General features: G+C 48.9%; 1 protein-coding gene across 4 annotated transcripts in view; it reads left to right on the forward strand.

Moving 5' to 3' along the window:
- Positions 1–17,379, forward strand: part of Wbp1l (WW domain binding protein 1 like) — a 77,966-nt gene that overhangs the window by 42,343 nt on the left and 18,244 nt on the right. The window contains exons 1-2 of one of the 4 annotated variants that reach the window (XM_013158298.3): positions 343–7,135; positions 7,241–7,405. The exons of 2 other annotated variants lie outside the window; for them this stretch is intronic. In XM_013158298.3, coding sequence (XP_013013752.1) covers positions 7,379–7,405 — 27 coding nt within the window. In that variant the 5' untranslated portion in view covers positions 343–7,135; positions 7,241–7,378. Of the gene's footprint in view, positions 1–342; positions 7,136–7,240; positions 7,406–17,379 lie in introns of those variants that run through there. One more of the 4 variants, XM_005005985.3, reaches the window with a different exon arrangement.

Here is a 17,379-nt window from a genome sequence, read left to right on the forward strand (position 1 = left end):
CTCAGTCAGCACCCTTGCACACACAGTCCCTCTTAAAGTGGGCCAAGATCTCTTTATCATTTATCACACCCAAAGTTTACAACACAGAGGTGAAAGATGAAATCAGATTTGGTGGGAACCATGAAGTCTTATTCTCCTGATGGAATTCTGTTTCCATTACATCTGAGTGTGTTTGTTCGTTTGTTCTTTCCCTCTCCCTCCCTCCCTTCCTCCCTTCCTCCTCCTCCTCCTTTTCCTCCTCCTCTTCCTCCTCCTCCTCTTCCTCCTCCTCCTTCTTCTTCTTCTTTTTCTTCTCTCTCTCTCTCTCTCTCTGTCTGTGTCTCTGTCTCTGTCTCTCTCTTTCTTTGTTGTATTTTTGAGACAGGGTCTCACTACTTGGTTCAGGCTGGCCTTGGGCTCACTTTGTAGCCCAGGCTGGTCTCAAACTGACAACAATCTGATCCTCCTGCCTCAGCCTCCCAAGTGCTAGGATTACAGGAGTGTGCCACCACAACTGGTTTGGGTGAGTTATTTATTGATTGACCTGTATCTTTCCTTCCATTCCTATTCCACTGCCTGCCATGCTAGGGCTTGAATCTTGGCCTTGTGCATGCGAGGCAAGTGGCACTGCCTGCTCTGCCCCTAAGCTTCATTCCTAGCTCTCTTATTGCAATCTCCTAGGAGGCTTAGTAGAATTTTTGCCTGCAATCCTGGCAATTTGGAGGCTGAGGCAGGATGATCACCCCAAGATTGAAGCTGGTTAATGTAGTGAGTTCAAGGCCTTCCTGAACTGTATAGTGAGAGCCTATCTTAAAAAAGAGAGACAAGGGGCTGGGGATTTAGCTCAGCGGCGTAAGCACCTGCCTTGCAAGCAGGCGGCCGTGAGTTTGATCCTCGGTACCGATAAAAATGAAAAAGACAAAAAAAAAAAAAGAGACAGCCTAGTAGAGATGGATGCAGTGGCACATACATGTAATCCCAGCTACTAAGGAGGCTGAGGTAGAAGGATTGCAAATTTGAGGCCACTCAGGGCAATCACAATGTCTATCTCACAATGAAAATTTAAATTTTATTATTATTATTACTATTTTTATCTTTTTGAGACAGGGTTTCACTTCGCAGTTCAGGCTGGCCTTAAATTCACTTTGTCGTCCAGGTAGGGCTCAAACTCACAGTGATCCTCCTGCCTCAGCCTCCTGAGTGCTGGGATTTCAGGGGTGTCCCACCATGCCCAGCCAAACCAAGGATCAAACTCATGACCTCCCATTTGGCAGGCATTTATGCAGTGGAGCTAAATCCCCAGGCCCTAAAAATTAAAATTTTAAAAAGGGCTGACGATGTATTTCAGTGGTGAAGCACTTGCCTGCCGTCTCTGAGGCCCATAGCCAGCTATAATCCTAACTGCTAGAGAAGCTGACCCGGGAAAACTGCAAATTTGAACCAGTAATTTAGCAATTTAGTAAGGCCCTGTCTTGAACATGAAAAAGGGTTGGGGTGGAGTTCAGTTCGGAGGCCCTGGGTTAAATTTAGCTCCAGTACTGAATCAGTCAGTAAAAATCGGAGTGTCCTCTGAGCATTGTGTGCCCATGCAGAGCCCTTTTCTGAGCTCGTCTTGGCTTCCTGTCTTTGCTGCCCATACATGTGCAATTCTAGAAGGTCTGTGTCTCTTTCTGTGCGCTTGTCTCCCCCAGACTGGGTAGTAAACAAGCAAGTCCTGTGCTTGTTTCAGCAGCACATAGACTAAAAATACCACAAACAGAGTGAGATGGATTTGTCAAATAGTGTGCCTTTCTCATTTCCAACCATGTCCTGAGCAGCTGGATGGGAATGCAGATATCAAGTCACTAATGAAGAAGTGACAATTACAATTAATGTGGAAAAGCTGTCTCTGCAGTGTGCGCAACATTTGGAGCCACCTGGGCTGGGCTACAGTGCTGGCTCTCAAGGACTTCCTAGGTGTGCGTCCCTGAATTAATGAGCTTCACCAAAATTCAAGTTTTTCCCCTAGAATATGAGCTGTCCTCTGTTGGATTCCTCCCTCTCTGAGGATTGTTTGATGTGTAGCAAGCATTTTCAGCTCCATACTGTCTGCCTGGCCTTCTCTGAAAGACCCAAGGGGAAGCGGCCCCTCATGTGCGTGGACGCTTCATAGAAGGGGACGGACCTGTGACTCCCGGGTCACCTTGTCCTTCAGAGTCCAGTGAAGCTATGTGCCACTTGCCTCAGCAGGCCTACTACCCGTCACCTTTGTCCAGCCCCAGGACAGATAAACGTCAAGTTTTGGTTTCTGACAGCAGAGCAAACCTTTTCATTCATGCTGGGCAGAGTTCTACAGATCCTTGTCTGGACTGGAATTCAACCCAAGGCATTCCTCAGAATCATTACTGTGGGGTCCTTTTATTGATGTGAAGCCTCACACACAAGACAGGAAAATGTGTCCCATCAGCTTTTGTTGTGGTGCATATTTTTGTTTTTGTTTTTGCTTATTTTTGAGACTAAAGTTTTACTATGCAGTTCAGGCTGGACTTGAACTCACTTTGTAGCCCAGGCTGGTCTCTTGCCTCAGCCTCCTGAGTGCTGGGATTACAGGTGTGCACCACCATGGCCGGCCACATTTTGTTTTAGTTTTAATTCTCATCCCCTCCACACTGTGGGGGAGGGATTTGAACCTATGGCCTTTGCACAAAGCTACATTTCAGCCCATTTTTTATGTTGATTCAGGGTCTGGTTAAGTTGCCTAAGGACTTGAATTTGTAATCCTCCTGCCTCAGCCTTCCAAATGCTGAATTCTGACCTTGGGCCGCCACACCCGGCTATTTGCCAGAATCCTAAGGCATTTTGATAAGTCTGGGCCCAAGGTCAAGAAAGATCTGTTTCATCTTAGATATTCTTTGTGACTAGCAGCCTGGACCCGAGGCTCCCGGACATCCGTGGCCTTTGCTCTACAGAGGCTTTGCTGCCCTGACACCTGGCAGTTGCTGTCCTTTCTGACATTATCTTTCTCCAGGTTCCTTGATTGCGAAATAAGATGCCCCTGTCCTTCAGTTCTCGATTGCCTCCAGACTCAGTGGGCCAGATGACATGGATGTGGAACAGTTCCCCAGAGTTGCTGAGAGTCACAGCATGGGCTCCAGTCAGGCATTGTGTGGGGGACAGATGAGAACTGGCTTTCCTGGTCACTTGCCTGGTTGAGCTCTGCTCTGCCAAGTACAGCCCAACAGCTCTGACTGCGCTGCAGAGTATCACACTTCACTTGACTGAAAGTGGCAGCCTTTTTTTTATTGTTTTGGAGACAGGATCTCACTTTGTAGTGCAGGCTGCAGCCTGGCCTTGAGTTCACTACGGTGTCCAGGCTAGCTTCAAACTTGAGGCAGTCCTCCTGCTTCAGCCTCCTTAGCAGTGGGACTATAGGAATGCGCCCCCATGCCCGGCTTGTGTATTTTTTTGTAGACAGGGCCTTGCTGTGAGGCTGGCCCTAAACTCACTGTGTAGCGGGCATTTGCAGCAATCCTGCACCATTGCTCTTGGCAGAAGTGGTATGGTAATCTTTATGTTCTAGAACTTGACATGGTGTTGCGAACCTGTATTCCTGGCTAAGGTAGAAGAATTGTAAATTAAGACCCATCGTGGACACCTTAGGGAGACTCTGTCTCAAAAAATAAAAAGGATTAGGGACATAGTTCAGTGCTAGATTCAGTCTCCAACATCAAAACCAAAAATGCACAAAGGGGACCAGCATGACTGCACAGCACTCACTTGACCCTGAAGTTTTGGTTTTTATCTCGGTGGTAATTTCTCTCAGACTCCCTTATCATCATAGAGGAAAGAACCTTTGGAGCCAGAGACTTCATTTAACTCCTCAGTGTCCCACTGCTAATGGTGTGGCCTTGGTCAGGTTGTCCGAGTTCCCTGTGCCTTGATTTCTGTGGCTGAACCTACCTTGCAGGGTGGTTGTGGCGACGCCTAAGCTGTTGGTCAGGTGGAGTTCCGTGAGCATCTGTGCTCAGGGTTGGAAAATAAGCTCTCTCCACCCTCATTCTAGAATGTAAAAGATTATAAATGTATAAAGTACTAGAAAATGTGAAGAATTACTTAAAAGTGGCCACAGGAACTCCATGAGCATGTGTGTTATGTAATAGGTCTTCTTAAATAGAGAATCCAGGATGATGCCATCAGGCTGGCGTCTCACAGGCTGCCTCGACTTGAGGGTAGGGCTGGGCTGGCAGGAGAAAGTTGCAGACACAGTTTGGGGTTAGGAAGTGGTTAATCTGCTTAATTCTGTTGGTAAATTCAGCATTGAATTTAATTATGGTAACGGAAGATAGTCAAAGTTACTTGAATATTTTGCCCTACCTTTGGTCAGTCATGTTTGTACCTAGATCAATTATATAAAAGAATCTCTTTTTAAATTTTTTTTCAGGCCAGCAGAAGTAGCTAATGACATCTTGCTTCTGAAATCCTGTAGTGGAATACTTTATCACTAGGTTGAGGTGATGTTTCTAGGGCATGGCAGAAACTGAACTCATCTTCCTGGATGTGGTTGGATTTGCTGATTCAGTTTTTCCTCTCTGCACACCTAAATCTCAGTGACGGTTCCTCAGCACCAGGCTGCAGAGAGTTGTGGGTAGGAGGAAGAAGCCATTGACAGCAGCTACTTTTTTTGTTGATGTGTTTTTTTGAGACAGGGTCTTACCATGCAGTTCAGCCTGGCCTTGAGCTTACTTTGTAGCCCAGGCTGGTCTCAAAGTAATTATTCTCCTGCCTCAGCTTCCTGAGTGATGGGATGACAGGTGTGTACTACCATGCCCTGCAGCAGCAGTCACTTTTGTAAATGATGTGATTACGTTACCAGTAGTTATGCTTTGGTTTAAATGGATCCTTGCACAGTTTATAAGCTTTTAAGCAGATAAAACCAGACAACTGGCTAGAAATAGTCTTGAGTAGCATCCATAAGAGGATGATTTATTAGAAGTCTGTGACACAATTGTGATTATTTCATTTTGAGTTTTAGATGTTAAAAAAAATTAGTAACAGTGTTACAGTTCCTCTTCTGAGATCACCATTGATGAATACTGTTCAGAAATTGGACCATTTCCATGGCCCATCAAAGAAGGGTTTTGGGAGAATTTTGGGCATGGTGTTGTCCTCAGTGCAGAGAGCTGAGCCTGGCATCTCACAGGCACCCAGCAGGCAGGGAGGAATGAATGGGCCCACTGTTTCCAGAGAACTGCAGGTGCTGGTTTGTCCTGTTAGGGTGGTGCAGGCCAGAGTTGGCCTCAAGGGTATGTCTCTCTTCCTTTTGCTTGCCAAAGGGAAGAGCCGTGCACCTGTTTTCTAGCTTCCAGGGCCTGCCAGGGAACTAAGAAGATGAACGGAGGGGTTGACAGAGCCTACCTCCGAGCAGCTGTGCCCCGGTGCCCAGCCTAGCCGTTAGCTCTTGGGCCTTTCTGTGTGGGCTTGGGATGGATTGTCTGACCACTCACTGAGCGTATCTTACTCCCTCCCCACACACCTGCAGAAGCCCTTTCTTCTCTACTTCCTCAGAGCACTGAGGCTGCAGTCTGTTTTGCCATGTGAGCCTCGAGGAAACGGCCCGTAGGCTTTGCACGCTCACCATCTTGTCAGGAAAGTCAGTGTGACCTTGACCGTAGTGATGACCTGCAGCAAGCACATTGTGTGTCTGGCTGGACCCTAACGATCAGAAGGCCTCTCGGCACCTTGCTGTGCTCTAAGTGTTGTTCACTGCTAATTGATTGTCCTAGGTAGGGGTATAGACACTTAATTTGCCAGAGTCGCATCTGACTCCCATGAGTCATGCCAAGCACAGAGCCACTGCCGCTTGGGCCTTTGGAGGATGTCACCGAAAGGATCTTACTGCAGAAAATGAAAATAAAGATGAGCTCCGCTTGCTCTGAGTTATGAAAAAGCTAATTTTCAGTTGAAGAAGTTGTTAGGACCTTTGGACCTGTCAAGTTCCTCTGAAGAATGTTTTCCTTAAGAATCATTTCTGGGCCGGGGATGTAGCTTACAGGTATAGTGTGTGCTTAACACCTACAGGCCGGGAGTTCAGTACCCAGCATGTGCTCAGTCCCCTGCACAAGTATGCACACACACGATAGTCATTGCTGCAAACCCATATCCAAATAGGGACTTTTTTTTCCTTTTGGTACCAGGGATTGAACTCAGGACCTTGCACTTGCCAGGCAGACGCCCTATGCCACTGATCTATATCCTCAGCCCCAAATACAGACCACTTATCCTTTACTTGTGTTCTCTTCAGTGTCGGGGTTGGGCCTAGGAGTGCTGGACCTGCTGTCCAAGGGAGGGTGGCTAGAGGCGAGTTTGCTTCTCCCATGGACTAGGAAAAGTCAGATCTGGTCACCAGCCCCTGGGCCTGGATGTCTTGGACAAAGCTTGCTGTTAGAGAGCACTTTCCTGCATGAACTGAATTTAGCAAAGAAAAAAAGAAAAGAAAAGTACAACAAAGCTAAGGGGTAAACTTTTCCAAAGCTGGAGTCAGTTTAAATATAGCTGATCTGCTTTCCCGGCAACTTGGAGGCTGCAGTGGGACTTGTTGTACCTTTTGTAAGACAAGTGAGGAAAGATGTTGGCACCTGTTCATGCAGAGTTTGTTTATGAAATATAAACTCTCCTGTCAAGCAGGGACTGGAGAGGTTGGCATCCAAGGTAGCTGGGCCTGCCTCAGCTGGGAAGAGGCCATGCCAGGCCCCCTCTGCAGACTTCTCTGCTGGAGACAGGAGGTCAGGCAGATTTAATGTGCTGTTCCCTGAGCACAGTGTCTGGCAGGCTGAGGTGAAAAATTTCTGTGATAGTCACCCAGCCTGATTTTCTTTCCCAAGGAAGAGAAACAATAGCTGTGGAGTCAGCTCTTATTCAGAGAAGTAGAGCCCTTCTCAGCCTTCTAGACTTGATTTATGTATGCAGAGCTGTCTATAAGCAAGGGAGCTGGTGGGAGCAGCCCCAGATCTCTGGCCCAGCTGCTGGTGGGTCCCGGCCACAGCGTGGGTTTGCAGCACATTCTCCCCAGTGTTCCACAGCAGCTGCCTGAAGGTTTTTCGGCTGTGCCTGAACTGATGTCATTTCCCCCTTGGCAGACAACTTGGACTGTGCCGCATCTGAGATATGTCACGAGAAGGTGGGGGTGGGTCGGAGCTGGGGGAGGACAGTGAGGCAAGCAGGGCATAGGAGGGAGCCGCCTGCTTGCTCAGCCCCGACTATTTACTTTTCCTTCTTTGCCTAGGAGGGCAGTTAATTGGGAGCAGCGCTGAGCACTGCTGCCTGCCTGCCCGCCTGCCGGGGCGTGCTCGCCCCAGACTGTCACTCCGGAGAGCCCCGTGCTGCCCGTGCGCTCTCGCAGCGTGCAGGATGCACCTGCAGGATGCCTTTCCTTCTGGGTCTCAGACAGGTAAACTGAGTGAGCTGCGTGCAGGAGAGAGGAGGGTGGGGCTCTTTACTGTGCTACTGCTTTGGTGGGAAGAAGGTTTTCGTTTGTTTACTTCGCTTTCTGGAAGGAAGATTTTAACACAGAGCCCACCAGCCTGCCTTGCTTGCTTGCTGGCATTCCCGACCTCCAGAGCCGCCGCCCCTTGCCTCATGTGCCTGAAGTCACACCGCGGCTGCCCAAGTCTGATCTTCCAGGCTGCTCTTAAAACCACTTGTGAGGCTGCATGGACGAAACCGTGGCCCAGGAAGCTGGGCCTGAGACGGGCAGAATGAACTAGAGCCAAACCCCTCTGTCCTTTTCCACTCTGATTTGGAGAGTAGCAGGGTCTCTTCAGCCCTCGCTTCTGAAGGACAGGGGCAGGGCAGGGCAGGGCAGTACAGCGCAGCTGGGGATTCAGTTCTGTAAGGGGTGGCTGAAGGCTTTCTTCTAGCCAAGCATGCGACTGGCAGTGTGGCTCAGGGACGTCCTGGGGCCCCCGGGTAGCTCTCTGGACCTATGGGACTGTGTGGCTGACTTCATGGCTTGGTGAGCAACCCCCCCCCCCCCCAAGGTCAGGCCCTACATGATGGCTGGTAACCTGACTTACAAGGAGAAAACAGCAGCAAGGACCCCACTGACTGCTGTCCTCTGAGAACATAGCTGTTGCCAACTATTTGTTCCAGGGCCTCTTGGAGCTGGCAGTCCCGGCCTGTGGCCCAGAGGCCTGTCTGTGGTGGCAGAATGTGTCACTGTGACTGCTTTGGGCTGCAAGAGGGCGGGACACACACACACCCTCTGCAACTGTACAGGGCGAGCTGCCACCCCAACCCAGCCCCAAGCTGAGGGCTGGGGGCCTCGATGCTCACTGAAGGGAGGGGCAAAGGTGAGAAAGCTTTGGGCTGTTCATCCTCCTTTACGAGCAGGTTCTCTGCGCATGTTCAGTTTGTGCCTCTGAGGCAGTGGAGAGTGGCAGCCACACGTCCTGAGCACCCCCTAAGGAAGCTGTCCCTCAGCTTGGGTCAGCAGGGGGGATGGGAGCCATCAGCAGGTGGGAGAGGGGTCCAGGGAGCCAGAAAGACCTGCTTTCAGATCCTGGCTCCTCCATTTTGAAACTGGAAATAACACTTTCTTGAAAAGGATTTTAAAAACATCTAGTGTGCAACATGAGCTCCTTGCTGGCAGAGTGGGGGCACTTGTTAAATAATTACCATTTGTATCTGCTCATTCCTGCCCCACCCCACCCCCAGGGATCAAACTCTTAGGACCTTGTGCTTGCCAGGCACCATTGTGCTGTTGAGCTACGCCCCTGCCCCCCACCCTGTATCTGCTCATCCCTAGGGGTGCAGGCCTGCAGGGGTGCAGGCCTGGGAGCTGTAGAGCCACGCTTGTGCAAAGGTAGAGGGTGTGGTTGGCAGGTGCACCTGGTGTGTCTATGAGCTCCTGTCTCTGTCTCTCTACTGGGTGGCTGCCTCTTCCTCTACCAAGGTGCTGTTCATGTAACGGATTGAGGTGGCAAGGAGCTGGTTGCACACACCTGTAACAATCACTCTGGGAGCCTCAGGCAGGAGGATCCCAGGTTTAAGCTCAACTTGGGCAGTTTAGCAACATAGGGAGAACCTGTCTCAAAAAATAAAAAAAGGGCTGATGATGTAGCTCAGTGTAAAGGTTCCAGGTTCAGTCCCTAATACCACAAAAACAAAACACTGTCAGCTGAGTGGGGCTGAAGCTGGGTGGACTCAGGTTAGGACCCTCAGCTTAGCATTGGTGTGGTTGTCACGTTGTCCTGGAGCACCAAACGGCAAGCAAGCCCAAGGCTGGTTTCTTGGCAGTTCTTTGCAGAAGTCAGAAGCCCGAGACCTCTGGAAGGTCCTTGCAGGCCTCAGAGTCTGTGCTGGAAATCTCACTGGTGTAGACTTTCACGTTCTCAGTAGTACCTGTTTGTATTCTTCCAGTGTTTCTTTGCCTGATGGTATAACTCTTGGAGCCACCTTCTAAAGATTATTTAGTGGTAATTTTGTTTTAAAGGTCTCATACACCATATAAACAGGGTCTTCATGTGTATGTTTTGTCTTTTTCTTTCTATTCTGTAAGGACTCTTGTCTCTGCAGTAGGGTTTTCACAGAGGTGCAGGCAGAGACTTAGAGAAGTTCAGCTACTTGACCAGTTTCTCAGTTAACTGGAGAAATAGTGATTGAAGGGTTTTCGGTTGTGTTCTTATTTTTAGCCACTTAACAGGTTATCCCACACACCACTCAGGCAACGAGTTTTGTGTGCTAATTCCCAATTTGATAGTTACCCTGTTATCGTATAAAAATTAATGAAAAATGCGATTTTTGGTCACCTTGTATGTAAATAGTTGAGTGGTAAGTGGTTATGCCCAGGTCTTTCCTAAACCCTGCCTTTTCCTCCCCACTTTGGTGATGTTTCCAGGGTCTGATGACGGCAGACATTTCTAACCTGCCCAGGGGAAGGGGAAGACACAGGCCCATTTGCTTTCACTCCAGAAGGCTGTGAATGGCATCTGCTGTGGTGACTGTGTGGAGACCTTGACCACTTGAAGAGCATGGCCTGGGATGGCAGATGCAAAGACCCAAAGCCTGGGTTTCTAGGGAGAGTAAATGCTAATGCTGCTGTTTTCAGAGTCATAAAAACTACCTGAGAGTCGAGCTTATTAGAATTTATTCATTGGGGGCTGGAGATTTAGCTCAGCGGCATAAGCGCCTGCCTTGCAAGCAGGCAGTCATGAGTTCGATCCCCGGTACCAATAAAAAGGAAAAAGACAAAAAAAAAAAAAAAGAATTTATTTATTTATTTTTGGTACCAGGGATCAAATCACAATCTCATGCTTGCCAGGCAGGCGCTTGTGCCGCTGAGCTCTGTTCCCTGCTAGAATATAGATTCAGTAGTTCTGGCCCAGGGTCTGGGAACATGTGTATTTGTTAAGTTCACCGGGTAAAGGGGAGTGTTTCCAGTTCCCATAAAGGACGCTGCTTCCAGGGTTTAGTGTCTGGAAATAATGACAAGATGGGGCAGAGGAAGTACAGGGCCAGAAGAGTGGAGGGTGGGGATGCCTCCAGATCAGGCGGGCTGGAGGTGGGCACAGTAGGCGATACCTGACCCGGTCTTGAAGGGTGAGAAGGAGCTGACCAGACATCTGAGCTGGAGAGGGAGCATTCCAGACAGATGAAGTTATAGTGCTGTTTTTATGTGTTCTTGGAGATGAGAAGGGAAATTGTCTTGCATCTGTGTTTTGGGACTGAGTTTGCCTGAGGGGAGACCAGGACCTGGGCTCAACCAGGAGCTGGCGCCCTTTTCAGACCCAGAGCAGAAGGGATTCATAGGACCCTTCTGGCTGACTTGCAATGACGTCAGTGTCTGAGGGTGTGCAGACCGGAAGCTGTGTGAGTGCTTCGGGCAAGACACAGTGCAGATGCTCCTGGCAGCCACAAGCTGAATAGAGTGGAACCTTTCAGTGGGTGCCAGAGCTAACCTCTCTGGATATGCCACCACAGATCAGACTTGGTCACAACACATGGTTAGCTGTGTTATTATCTGACAAGATCAGAAAGCAGATTTTCTGGCTAAGAGACTCCTCATATATACCTAACAGGTAGATTACAGATTTGCAGAGAATTAGATTGCAGCGTGTATGTGTAGTGTACTGATCCAAATGTTGCTAGTTTCTGTTAAGTACAGCAGGCATTGATTTGGTAATTTTCTGTATCTAAAGTGAATTTTTTCAGTGTTAGGGACTGAGCTCAGGGTCTTGTGCCCACTAGGCAAGCGTACTACCACTGACTTGAGCCCTCACCCTTAAAGTTCTCTGTCTAAACTATTTCATGTCTTTTGTTAGTACAGACACAAACGCTCTTCTTGTGCTAAAGGGGTTTACAGTTAGTTAGGGGAAGTGGACTGAGCTCATTGGTCACTGCAATCTTCAGCAGGTGGTAGCAAGTGACACTAGAGGGAGACAGGGTGCAGGGTTCTGAGGTGTGACAAGTGCCCCTTCTGCAGGGCCTCCCCCATAGCGCCCTAGTCCCTGCCTTATGCTGCAGGTGCAGGTGTGCAGAAGGACTAACACTGTGGTAAGCTCCAGTCAGTGCAATGCAGGGCAGAGCCATCAAGACAGTAATTTGCAGCTCATCCCCAGGAATGCTGCCTCTCGGGGAAGGGCCATCATGTTCCAGACTGTCCACACTGTGAGATGCGGTGATTCCTGACACTGGAAATGAGTGGTCTTTTCCCATTTATTCTGTGTCAGGGACTCACTGAGTTAGTTGCTCAGGTGGGCCCAGAACCTGTGACCCTCTTGCCTTAGCCTCTTGGAGTAGCTGGAAATATCTGCAGGCCCTTGACTGGTCTGATGCTGCATGTGACAAGGCAACAAGAGTGGGGAGCCACAGTGACTTCTTGGGCACAGAGAGTGGCCTTTGTGTCACCAAGAGAACACCAAAGAGGCCAAGATTCCCAGCCCAAGCTGCAGATGGGAGCCCTGACTGGGACAAGGAAGAGGGAATGGGTCAACTTCAGTGTCATCCTTTAACTGATGGCTGTGAGCCAGCGTGAGTTACTATGTGAGGACACACCATGTGGGAGTGGCCTTTCTCCCTGGAACCTCGGGTGGGAGTCCAGGCCTTGTACAGGTGCCAGGGTAGGTGCAGCGTCCTGCCCGACGTGGCACTTGGGTTTGATCTAGCACTGAGCTGCTGTGGGCCATCATGACTCTCCCTCTCCTGGGTTCAGGACAAGTTAAGCAAGACTCTGCTTGGAAGGGGACTAGCTGCATAGAAGGCAGCAGACACCAAGGCGACATTTGTTTGTACTACCAGGGGCAGAAACTAGAGTGCTTATCTGAGCTGATTAAAAAAGCATGTTGTGACAGCTCCAGCAGAGCCCAGGCTTCTGGCTGTCACCTGAAGGTGAGAAAGGTGACTCTTGCTCATGCCTGTGCAGGTTAATTGGTGAACCCCAGCCACTGGCGTTTTTAGTCGTGTGGCTTGGTTTTCATACATCTCTGCTGAGAAGGCAGTGGATAGGGTGGGAACCTAGTGGGAAAGAGACTGGTTTCTGCTGATTCAGAAACTTTTGTCTAGGACAGAGCCAAAGAAAACAGCCACTTCTCCAGTGAGGCCCGAGTGTGATCCGCTGCTTCCCTTCCGTTTCGTTGACGAGGTAAATTTTAGTCTATGAAAACAGAAATATTTGGGACTCTTAAAACAAATTCCTATGGAATTCCTCTTCCTAGCTGCTCACCTGACTTTCGTGTCTGTTTTGCCCTGTGCGGTGCTGGGGGTGGAGTGAGGAACCCTCTCGGGGCAGGGCCCGCCACCCAAGGCCACCAGCTCCACTACCATCTCCACTTGCCTCCTGTCCCTTGCTGCTTTCCATGCTGATAAGTAGCAACGTTGAGGAAACCGGCCCTGGCTGTTGGTCCTGCTTGGTGCTTTCTGCTCCTCCAGAGCCACTACTTGGGGACAGTTCGGCTGAATTTGAATGCCAGGCCTTGCCAGAGGCTTGTGTTTCTGCTGTAGGAAGTAGAGATTAAATCTTTTTTTTTTTTTTCTTCCTTTTTCCTTTTTTATCGGTACCGGGGATCGAACTCACGACTGCTTGCTTGAATGCGCTTATGCCACTCAGCTAAATCCCCAGCCCCGAGATTAAATCTTGAGAGGTAAAACTGTCAGGTTGTTTTCTGAACTAAAAGAAAGGAAGGCTGGTGTCCAGAAGACACACACAGTTCAGAGAGGGAGACTGCGTGGGGACAGCTGAAGAATGCGTGCTGCCCTCTCCCGAAGTGCGCGGGGTGTATGGGTATTGTGCTGCACGTGAGACATTGGTTCCCCTTGGGCCCTGCGTCCAGCCGGCCACAGCACTTAGTACTACTTGGTTCTCTCAGTTAGCGCAACACTTCAGGAGTCCCTCAGAACTGTGGCTCATGGACTGGATCTCCATGTAAGCACCATCCTTCTTGTATGCCTTTCATCATCACCAGCAGTCTACGGACCTGGCCTTCCGCCCCTCTGGTGTGGCTCTGAAGCCGCCTGCCAGGCACAGTGGAAGGCACAGTCAGTTACTCTGCGGTCTGTGTGAATCAGGACACACGGGTTGGGCTTAGGCTGTGCTGTGTGGCTATAGCCTGTCCTGACTGGAGAATGAGGAGTGGACTCTCACCAGTCACATGAAAGTCACATGCCCACGGCTAGGGCCCTTGCAGGAGAAGGAGGTCTGTCTGCGGCTGCTGTACCAAGCAGCCAAGAGACCTGGCAGGTACTAGGCAGGACCTGCTCTTGGGGTTCTGTGACAGCTTAGTTCCCAGGGTGATACTTTCTGCAGGTGTGACTGTGCTAGGTTGTTGAAGAGAGTATGCTTGTGTTAGAGTGTGGAGCCCGTGAGACAGTCGGTGAGCAAGGCTGGCTGAAGCACAGTTCTATACAAGATGGGGGGCACAGTCAGGCCAGGACAGTGCCCCTGAGCTAGGGGTGGTCGCTAGGCATTTTGGTTGTTGTAACTGGTAGTGGGGCAGACTGTTGCTTCTGCTGTCTAGTGAGCAGAAGCTGGAAATGCTAGGGAACACACAGTGTACAGCAAAGTCCCCTGCAATGAAAGTGGTCTGATTCTGGCCAGTTGTGCCGAGGGGGGCGCCTTGCATTTGCTGAGCGTGGGTGTAAGCTCTACAGCCTGTAACATAGGGAAAGCGGCGTGCCTTCTGCTTTTTCCTGCTACGCTCTTAAGTCATGTGTGTCACCTGCCCAGAGATTTTAGGGCCTTGACATCTTGATTACCCCTCGAATGAGCAGGCACTATTTATCTGGAACAGGTAGTCTTTTTTAGGGGGGCAGGAGATAATACTAACCCCTTCTAAAACTAAATTCCTATTACTCTTAATAATCTGGGCACCCATTCCCCAGCAGGGCAGGACTTTAGTAGTTCCAGATGGTTTTTGTTTTTTTGGAGACAGGATCTTGCTGTGTTGATCATGCTGGCTTAAACTCACAGCAGTCCTCCTGCCTCAGCTTCTTGAGTGCTGGGATTATAGGCATGTGCCATGTTGCCCAACACCCACTTTCCTTTTCTGACAGCTTTGGGTGTTAGGTCTAGAACACTTAGGCTTTTGAACCCATTTTCCCCTTTGCTATTATACAAAGGAGAATAAACAAGAAAAGCACTGGTGCTTTCTGAAGATGAATTGTGTGCTAGGTTGTTGGAGTGGGTTTGCTTGTGGGGAGTTGGAGTTTGGAGCAGACTCCTGGGGCAGGACTGGCCCCCCCATGTGTGCACCGAGGTGGAGGTGCTCACCTTGTGAAACAGGGGTGGCAGGACAGGGTGGTCACGTGCCCAGAGGGACCCATGGTGACATGCCTGGGCCAAGTGCGGGGTCATGGTGCGCTGCGGTGGGGCACAGTGGAGCTCGGCTCATACATGTCTCTGCCCCGGCTCTATGTGGCTGTCTCAGAGTGTGGGACTTGATCTCTTGATTTTTCAAGAGGAACTGGGAGCCTACATTTTTATTTCTTTATTTTTTACTGGTACCAGGGATCGAACTCATGACCACGTGCTTGCAAGGCAGGCGCTTATGCCGCTGAGCTAAATCCCTAGCCCCTGAATCTGTATATTTTAAAGATGGGGTCTTGCTGTATGGCCCAGGCTGGCCTTGAACTTGTGGTTAGTCACCAGCCTCAGCCTCCCAAATGCTAGGATTACAGATGTGTAACACTGTGCCCTGGTAGGATTTTTTTTTTGTACCCAAAATCCAACTCGGGACCTCAGGCTTCCCAAGTAGGCACTGTGCCACTGAGCTATGTACCCGGCTTGGTTGGATTTTTTTTTTTTTATATGAATTATCATTTTCAGATGTTGACAACTGGGCATGATACACATACCTATAACATTGTAATACTAATACTTGGGAGGCTGAGGCAGAAGGATTACTTGAACCTAAGAGTTTATGATCAACTTAGGCAATGTAGTAAGACCCAGGCTAAAAAAATATTGACAGCTGGGCATGGTGGCACATGGCTACAATCCTAGTATGGGGAGACTGAGGTGGGACAATCACCATTAGATCAAGGCCAGCCTAGGCTCCATAGTGAGTTCAAGGTCCACCTGCACTACAAAGTGAGACTGTCTCCAAAAATTTTTTTTAATTAAAAATTAAAAAATTTTCGGGTCTGGGGATTTAGCTCAGCAGCATAAGTGCCTGCCTTGTAAGTGCGTGGTCATGAGTTCGACCCTTGGTACCCAAAAATAAATAAATAATGCCAGGGATTTAGCTCAGCAGCATAAGTGCCTGACAGGCAAACGTGAGATCATGAGTTCAATTCCAGGTACCACAAAAAAAAAAAAAAAAAAGTTATAAAAAATTAAAATTTCTTAAGAAATGAATGCATTTAATTGTCTTTTTTTTTTTTTTTTTTTTAAAGACAGGGTCTCACTGTGTAGTTCAGCCTGGCTTTGAATTTGCAGCAGTCTTCCTGCCTCAGTGTACCAAGGGTTGAGCCTACAGACGTGTGCTATCATGCCTGGCAAGTTGCAGGGTTTTTTTCTTTTGGAAGTTAAAAAATAAAGATCCCATTTAGACATAGACCTGCCTCATGACTGCCTGCCCTTCCCCTTAGTTTTCTTCTGTACAATGCAGGGTGAAGGGGCCGTATCTCTCAAGGTCTCTTCTGCAGCAAAAGAGTCCAGTGATGCAGGATGGCTGAGGTTCCTCAAGGCAAGGCTGCCTCTCCTCCTGTGTCCACAGTGACCGAGAGCCCAGCCCCACTGTCCTGCACTCATGGGGGCCTCACAAATAGTGCTTAGAGAGCTGCCGGGTATGTTCCAGCTTCGGATCTTTGCCTTGGGATTTTCCTCCCAGGTCAGCCGGCTTTTTCTGAGTTTGTTATTTGAGTTCCTGCTAGCAGCACAGGAAATGGATTTTAATTTCTCTGCTGGCTGCTCTGTGTGGCTCCCAGGGCTGTTTAATGAGGACTCAGGTGCGGTGCAGCTTTGGCAGCAGCAGGACTGGCATGGCTAGGAGTCACCACTTTTCAAAATGCTTGTTTGCAATATGTTGTGTGTATTTCTTATGGGAAGGGTAGAAATTGTGTGAGTAATTTGATAGGCCTCGAATCTGAGTAGGTACTGTTGGATTCTGGGAAAAGAATTTTAGTGTTTCATTTTTGGAGGGCATGAACTCTTTGTATTTGTTGTACATTTAGGGCAGCATTTCTCAAATTTGAACATGTCTCTGGGCATGTTTATCGTTTTAGTTTGAGACAGGATCTCACTCAGCCTGTGATCCCAGTACTAGGCTGGGGCTACATAGTGAGTTCAAGGCCAGCCTAGTGGAACCCTGCCTCAAAACAAACAAGAAGATGTTTTTATTTTTGTTTTACATTTTCATATAATGTACCTAGAAGTAAATTTATTACTGTCTGAAAATTTCATGTCTTGTATCAGTTCTGGGAAAATTCCCGTTGTCTCTTGAAATACTGAATATTGTTTCTCCTCCATTCTTTTCTTGAATTTCTTTTTTTCCGTATCTTTTCAGGGGTGCAGGTTGATACAGGATCTTGCTGTGTAGTTCAGGTTGGCTTGAACTTGCTGTGTAGTTCAGGCTGGTCTTGAGCTCCCATCTGTAACCCCAGTACTAAGGAGGCTGAGGCAAGAGAATTGCCATGAGTTTAAGCCAGCCAGGGATACATAGTGTGTTCAAGACCAGTTGGGACTACATAGTGAGACCGTGCCTCAAAAACAAAAAAATTTCAGCTTGGGCATTCTCAGATCAGATAGTACAATTCAAATTTCAAGTTAGTGTGAGGAGGCTGTGATCACAGATGGTCAGAGAGGATACTTTTCCATCTCCATTCAGAGCTGTGTGGCTGTCACCACGTGGCAGTGGGCACCCCTTACCCCTGGCCTGCTTACTCCCTTTTGGGGAGAATCTCAGCCCTGGCTCCTGTTTGATGGCTCAG

This window comes from Cavia porcellus, unplaced genomic scaffold (assembly GCF_034190915.1).
Source record: "Cavia porcellus strain 051 isolate PalLab524CR breed Dunkin Hartley unplaced genomic scaffold, mCavPor4.1 scaffold_2, whole genome shotgun sequence".
In the NCBI taxonomy this organism is placed as follows: Eukaryota; Metazoa; Chordata; class Mammalia; order Rodentia; family Caviidae; genus Cavia; species Cavia porcellus.